General features: G+C 35.1%; 1 protein-coding gene across 1 annotated transcript in view; it reads left to right on the top strand.

Annotated features, from left to right (window-relative positions):
* The window catches only part of LOC137996430 (PEST proteolytic signal-containing nuclear protein-like), a 6,479-nt gene extending 277 nt beyond the window's left edge, over positions 1-6,202 (top strand). The window contains exons 2-5 of the mRNA XM_068841816.1: positions 1-143; positions 1,671-1,751; positions 4,423-4,481; positions 5,728-6,202. The exon at positions 1-143 is cut by the window's left edge and continues 21 nt beyond it. Of these exons, the coding sequence (XP_068697917.1) occupies positions 1-143; positions 1,671-1,751; positions 4,423-4,481; positions 5,728-5,860 (416 nt within the window). The 3' untranslated portion in view covers positions 5,861-6,202. The remainder of the gene's footprint in view (positions 144-1,670; positions 1,752-4,422; positions 4,482-5,727) is intronic.
* Positions 6,203-7,500: the final 1,298 nt, after the last annotated feature.

The following is a 7,500-nucleotide window of genomic DNA, read 5'->3' as shown; positions in this document are numbered from 1 at the left end:
TGTCAGTCGGTGAGAAGAGAAAGCTGTCAGAGAACTCAAATACTTCGTCACATTCAGATGCTGGCGATAAACCAAAAATCGCGATATCTTTGTCTGGCTCTGTCCCAAAGAAGCCGACTGGATCTGGAGTTAATTTGAAGCTGGTGAGATATTCAGAAAGTCATGCGATATGGCTTAAATGAGATGAAGTTGTTTATGTACAACTTGAGAAATAGTAAAGCTACTTGACGTCGACGTGACATTGAAAATGGAAGGGATTATGAGGTCAGCACATAAAAATGCGGAATTTGGGGAATACTTCATTCAAAATATTTTGAACGTCCGCTTCAACAGCTGATAAGTTTTTCACACCAACAAAGTGTTATCTATTTTGCTGAAACCCAAATATTTCAAAAAATACATCCACACTTTTCAGTTTAAGGAACAAGTTTCAATGTTTTAAACATCATCATTAGATGAAATTATCTATTATCATTAAGTGTTGAAAGGATTTAAATGGTAGAGTAATTTTCCACCCTTCAAACTGTGCAACATTTTAACCATTCAGCCATTCAAACTGTGCAACATTTTAAGTCCAAAGGATTTTATTCAGGATTCTCTCAAATAACGTGTTGTATACAAATTTATAATTTACTTGTGCAGGCTGTGGTGCTCGCTACGTTGCTAAAACCAACAGGCATTTCTACAAACGTGTAAATGAGCACCTTTTCCAGGATAAAAATTCTCATATTTTCAAGCATCTTACATGTAGATTTTCTAAAAATTGTTAGGATAATTATTGCGATGTCTCTTGCTTCAGATTTATTGATAATGCTACCTCTTTTTGTCAACTAAAATCAAGGATAGCTTCCATATAATTTGAGTGGTTGAAACCCGAACTCAACAAACAAGTTGATCATGTCAGTTTAGCATTACACTTTTAAACTTTTACTGTTATGCCAGTTGTGTTTTCTATAATATTGTTGGTTTCTTTGAATTTACCTACTTGTAGCGAACATTAATTTTAATCTGCAAAGAATCGTTGTATTGATAGTTATATATATTTGCATTATCTTGTGAAAACTTTAATATTGCACTCACTTTGGCTGATGATGATGTTTGAAACATCGAAATATGTTCCTTAAATTCAAAATTGTGCCTGTATTTTTAAAAATATTAGTAACACTTGCGCTATCAAGACCATTTTAAAACAAGAATGCTTTCAATCATATTTTTTGCTATAAAATCTGTATTTTATCAAATTTATTTTTTTACAGGTCATACACTCTGGCAATATATTATATAAAGGAAAGGAACTTTATTTAAGTGTCTAGTAGATTTAGCGCTGGAGCACTAATTGGGGACACTGTAAAGTGAAATTGACAATTAAGTCTCCAGGATTAAAATTTATCACGTTTTAATTTTAGAATCCAGAAATTGAAATTGAAAGGTCCTAACCTCTGCAAAAACTGAGGCTATGATGATATCCTTTTTCCAGTGACTGACATCAAAAACTTTAAAAGATCATTTTATAGCCATGATTCGTCATTGTTGCCATAATTTCTTTTAAAGTACCTGGCCTCTATTGTGGTTTCTGGGGTTAACCCAACACCTCTCTAAAAAGTAGCTTTTGATGACCTTTCATTTCATGACCTTTAGCTTTACTTTAAACCCTCTGCTCTGTTTTTTAGGGGTCTGAATCAAAAAAGCAGAAGAAAGAGCCAGTTTTACTTCATAAAAAGGGAACTTTAGCATCTGTGTTTAATGATGAGGTATTTGATTTTTTGTGCAAATATCTACAGTACATGCATATCACTTGTTACAGTAAATTCCTCTCATTAATAATTGTGATTCTCCTTCCTCTTCTTCTTCTTCTTCTTTTTATTTTTCTTCTTCTCTTCTTCTTCTCCTTCTTCTTCTTCTTCTTCTTCTTCTTATTATTATTATTATTATTATTATTATTATTATTATTATTATTATTATTATTTTATTATACAATGACAATTTTATTAAACTTGGTAAAATCCTATTATACAGTACAACTACCTTGTAATCTAAGAAATAATTCACAATTATTTATAAAGTGTAGGAACATGAATATTGATGAATGTAAGTAATAAAAACATTTTTAATAAAGTATTCTCGTTTGTCTCACGATGTGGTCACTTCATCAACATCACAAGTGACCACATCGTGAGACAAATGAGAATACTTTATTATTGTACTTGACCACGATGAATAACAGTAACCTTTTTATGACTTAAGTTTAAGCCCTCTGTATTTCCTGGATGTTGAGGACTCTTAAGATATATTGTTCTGCACAAAGTAGTAAGAGTAGTAAGATTAATCTTGAGTAAATAGTGTGTGCAATTGTGGCAGTAATTGTTAATGTGCTGAAATTGTACTGTAAGTAACAATTTTTTTTTTAGTAAATGTTGAATGTTCATTACAAAAAGTAATGAAAATGAGAAAAAAAAACCATAAAGATATATACAAATATAAAAAAAAGGATAAAAAATTAAATAAATAAAAGTTAATGTAAAACTCATATACCTAATTATCAGTAAATTAATTTAAATAATCTTAACTATTAGACAGTGGTGTGAAGTGCTAGTTTTCTACCCATATGAACCATGTGAGTGTTAGCCCCACAAATTGAAATGGGCCCACACAAGGACAGAGAAAAACTCTGACCAGGGTGGGAATTGAACCCACAACCTTTGGGTTAGGTCACCGCTACCGAAAGTAGAGCAGCCTTGGAGTAGCTTTGATCTAACCCAAAGGTCGTGGGTTCAATACATACATACATACATACATAACTTTATTTAGTAAAGCAGGTCAAGAGGAAAAAAGCAACTTTACAGCTGATGTGGACCTACTGTAATAAAATTAACAATACATACATATGGTAGTGATTATACTTTAGATAAATAAGATAAATAATCGCTAAAAATAAATAAAGCATAAAATATGTATTAATAATAATAAAAATCGGCATGCTTATTATAAACTACTGAGCTGTCTTTTTCAAAAGTGATATTCATAACAGTATGTTTTAACTGCTTCAGTCCATTTTTAAAGCCTGTTTGATTAGAGAAAGATCTTACACTATCAGACAGGGAATTCCAGGCGATTGCAGCCCTGTGTACAAAGGAATTACGACCGAGCTCAGTGCTTGGTCTATTAACTAAAATATTTAAAGATTTCCTAAGATTATAGCTCTTACAGGTCCTAACAACTAATGAATTTCTTTCCTCTAAACCTAAATTATAAAAAGCCTTATGAGTAATCATTAAAATACAAAATTTATAAAAATATTCAAGAGGCATCCACCCCGCTCTTGCTAAAATATCTTCATCTGTCATGCCCTTTGGCAACTTATGAATTAGTCTAGCAGCTCTAATATGTATCAATTCTAATTCTTTAAATTTGGAGCCAGAGCCGCAAACCACAACCACAATTCCCACCCTGGTCAAAGTTTTCCTCTGTCCTTGTGTCGGCCCATTTCCATTCGTAGGGCTAACACTCACATGGTTCATATGGGTAGAAAACTAGCACTTCGCCACCCTCTAATAGTTAAGTTTGTTGAAATATAAGTGCTACACGGCCAACGCTTGCATAAACGTAACCCTTCCTTGTAATTTAAACAATAGGGCCGTTTATATGAGAGAAAATAAGCCGCGGCTTACTCTGGCCATGGCTTACATAAGATGGAAACAGTCTGTATAAATGGTACAAAATCTACGTTCACAGCCGCAGCTTATCCTGACAAAAATAGTTCCTTTCGCGTATTATGTATGCCACGGCCAGAGTAAGCCGCGGCTTATTTTCTCTCGTATCAACGGCCCTAATGACTCCTTCAGCTGTGTCGGTATCAATGTCAGCATTCATATTTATTATTACAATTATTTTCATTTGTATTAAAAATTAATGTACTGCATTATTTAACCCATTAACTCCTGCAATTTTCCCTTTTGTAAACAAGCGATGTCATTTGGACAAGACTTAGAACAATTTTCACTGTTAAGTTTGTTGTTTGCAAATGAGAAAGAAAATACTTAATCTAAGACTAGATTAGCAGCGTATGTCACTTAGAATGGTAAGTGCACTTAACCTATACACTACCAAAACAACGGCTTGAAGATAGCAATTTTAATTAAAGTACTTAAATATAGCTATCCTAACAATTTATTGAAAGAAAACCGAATAAAAAGGCTTGGTTACCAAGAATGGCATGGACCGTCAAAAATGGCATCGCTTGTTTATGAAAGGGAAATTAGTCCCCCCCCCCCCCCTCCCCCCTAATCTGGTGTTAGATAGAGTAAAATTCATCAAGTCTCACTCCAAGGGTTCAATGGGTTAAATACAAGTTTAAAGTTAATTTTGATCCATGTCAGTTCTGTCAGTTTCTGCCCTGGGTTGATTTGATTTTCATTATGTTAGAGTGATGAAGAGGAGGAAATGCCAGCAGAAGCCAAAATGAGGATGCGAAATCTTGGAAGGTACTCTATCTTACCAACAGTCTTGAAAGAACATTAATATCTCTTTGTGCATCTTTTTATTACTTGACTGAAATAAAAGGTCTTTTTGAAGTAAGGGTTATAGATAAAAAGGGAAAGTACAATATTGTAACCCTTGCACTTATCTGGACAATTTGAAAAAGTATTATTGTCTCTTGTAGATACCTGAAAAATTCTGTTGCAGGATTGCAGAGGTCATGGGTTCGACAGGGTTTGTGCTACTCCTTGAGGTCCTTGAAAAGCCCTGGAATTTAATTTTGGACTTCAAGGATTTGGTGGGAAACTGCTTGAAAACTCCTTGAATTTAAAGAGACATTTAAAAAATTGTGCCGAAATTTGACTGCCCGAGAAAAATTAAATGTGAAAATTAACATGCCCATACGTGCACTTAACTCACAGGGATGTGGGAAAGAACATCAAGGTAGGCTTTTTCAGCAAAGAAAACACTGAAACACGATGTATGGCATAGAAATCTCCTTACAAACACTCCTTGAAAACTCAATTTCTGATTCTTGAAAACTCCTTGAATACTCCTGGGATTTTATGTATAAAATCCAGCACGAACCATGGTTTGACTTCTTTTGAAGCCACCTGAATTTTTCAGAGACATTGCTTTAATTGTCCAGAGAATCTCTGTCTTCTCCCTTTCATCTGTTTTACAACTCAACAGTTTCAATGATTCAAAAAAAAAATTACAGGCCTGTTTCCTTACAGGGGGCAGTGATTGCGCAGTGATGAGAGCACTTGCCTCCCACCAATGTGACCCGGGTTCGATTCCCACATTGGTGTCATATGTGGGTTGAGTTTGTTGGTTCTCTTCTCTGCTCCGAGAGGTTTCTCTCCGGGTACTCTGGTTTTCCCCTCTCCTCAAAAACCAATATGATTAATATGTATTAATTTGATTTGATTTAATTTGTGCACGTCCCCACAAGCTCTTCAGCTTTAAACAATATCTTTTGAAAATAAAGTTATCTTATTATTACTATGGCAGATTCTATTTCCTTTTGTGTATATATATCCTTATTCCATCGACCTGTGGATTTTAAATCTTAGCTAGTTAATTACATCTATTTACATTCTTTTTTCCGCTTAAACAAATTCGAGGTGTGGATCATTATTATTATTATTGTTATTATTATTATTATTATTATTATTATTATTATTATTATTATTATTATTATTATAATTATTACATTTGTTTGAAAGTTCTTCTTTTGTTCCCATATAGAAACACGCCCACCTCAGCTGGTCCCAATTCTTTTAACAAGGGAAATAAAGGATTTTCAGATCATCGTGCAACTGAAAAAAGCTTCAAACTTGAACGTCCATCAGTGGCCAAACTAAAGGACATTAAAGAATGATCCCAAGAAATAACATTTTTAAAATTCCTTGAGATTTCGGAAAGCTTCATTATACTTGCTTTTCTCTTCCTGCTGACGCATGGAACAGGTTTTGAAAACCATTATTGAAGACCTTAAAGTTGTGGAATGAAAGTATGGTAGCGATGTTTAGGCCATTCTTCGTGTGTTCTTCATCATATTTAGCTCTTTGTATTTTATGTAAGAAAGCACGTATTTGAAATAGGTCATATACATATTCCAACATACATGTACCTAATCATTTTGCAGGACCTAGGGTATGTTACAAACAAATTCAGTGTACAAGAATAAAACGATTTGGGTCGAGTGCTATTCTTAAGCAAACTTCACAAATTTTTATGACTTGGGAAAACGTCCTTTGTGTGCCGGGAAGTCACTAACAAAGCAAATTTCTAGGCAGACACATCCTAATTGGCTTGAAAGCAAAGCTAACGGTATAGTTGCAGTGTCACACCAAAGAATACCCTGGGTGCCAGAGGTTTTTCTTGCGCAGTTTCCGGTGTCGGTCATGTCTCTATTGTGCTTCGCCGCTTATGCCGTTGGCCTTCGGCCGCCGAAGCGATGCGAAGCGAAGAATTCCCGTCCGCCGCGCGCGAGAAAAAAACCTCTGGTACACAAGGTAACCAAAGAACATAAGATGCAACAAAATTGATGTACGTTCACTGTACGTTGTTCAATTTCTTCACGATTTATAACATTATCGGAATATGTTAAACGTCTTTTCTAGAGATTTCTTTCTCAACTCCATCTCCAGGACATTTTTGAGAGACATATCAGCTTTTATAGCAAGGATTAGGAACCAAAGCATGGCCTCCAATCTCTTTCTCGACCTAAAAAGACTATGTGGGAAGAAAATTTTAAGATAAGAATTGCAGAGAAAGACATTAGACGGAAGACGTCTTCAGATCTTGTGCCTGGCAAAAGAAAGCAGGTGACAGTTGTGAAAGATTTATCACTTGTAATTCAGATTACTACGGACGTTTAATTTCGGACAAAGTCTCTTTTTGAGATATGGACAACGCGTATTCAATCAAAAGGGAGCTTAAGATCTACGATGACGACGTCGACGAAAACGCCACAAAACAATGATATCATTAGTTAAAAGAGCATAAATAATCGTGCTGCACGTGCGGCACGGATCTTAGCTCATATTTTTGCGGTTCTCTGCATGACGACGACATGAAATCACCAAATTTTAGGTTTTGACGACAACGTGAGCATGCAACAGAGAATCTTTCATTCTCTATTTTCAGTCTGAAACCGCTCGTACCAATTTATTTTTAGGATACTTCGCCCACATTGTACGACGTGAACGAGATGGAATAAGACTTTTACTAGAGCAAAGTTCTATTTTGAGGTGACGTTTTCGTCGACGTCGCCGTCGTAGATCTTAAGGTCCCTAGGGAGCTTTAGCAACGACGACGGGAACGGCAACCAGAACGTCATCTCAAAACATGAATTCCCATTATTGTAATCACTTCGAGACTATTCCAAGCTTTTTAACATGACAATGGTGTGGCAGTACCTCAAGAATGAAACCGATATGAGTCAAGCTTAATTTTGGCGAGAACGCCAAACATTTGCATATTTAATGGGAAAAAAACAATAGCTTTGCACGCTCT

Source organism: Montipora foliosa, chromosome 3 (genome assembly GCF_036669935.1).
Source record: "Montipora foliosa isolate CH-2021 chromosome 3, ASM3666993v2, whole genome shotgun sequence".
NCBI lineage: Eukaryota > Metazoa > Cnidaria > Anthozoa > Scleractinia > Acroporidae > Montipora > Montipora foliosa.
Note: the sequence above shows the minus strand (reverse complement) of the source record. Positions and strands in the feature narration are given on the sequence as shown.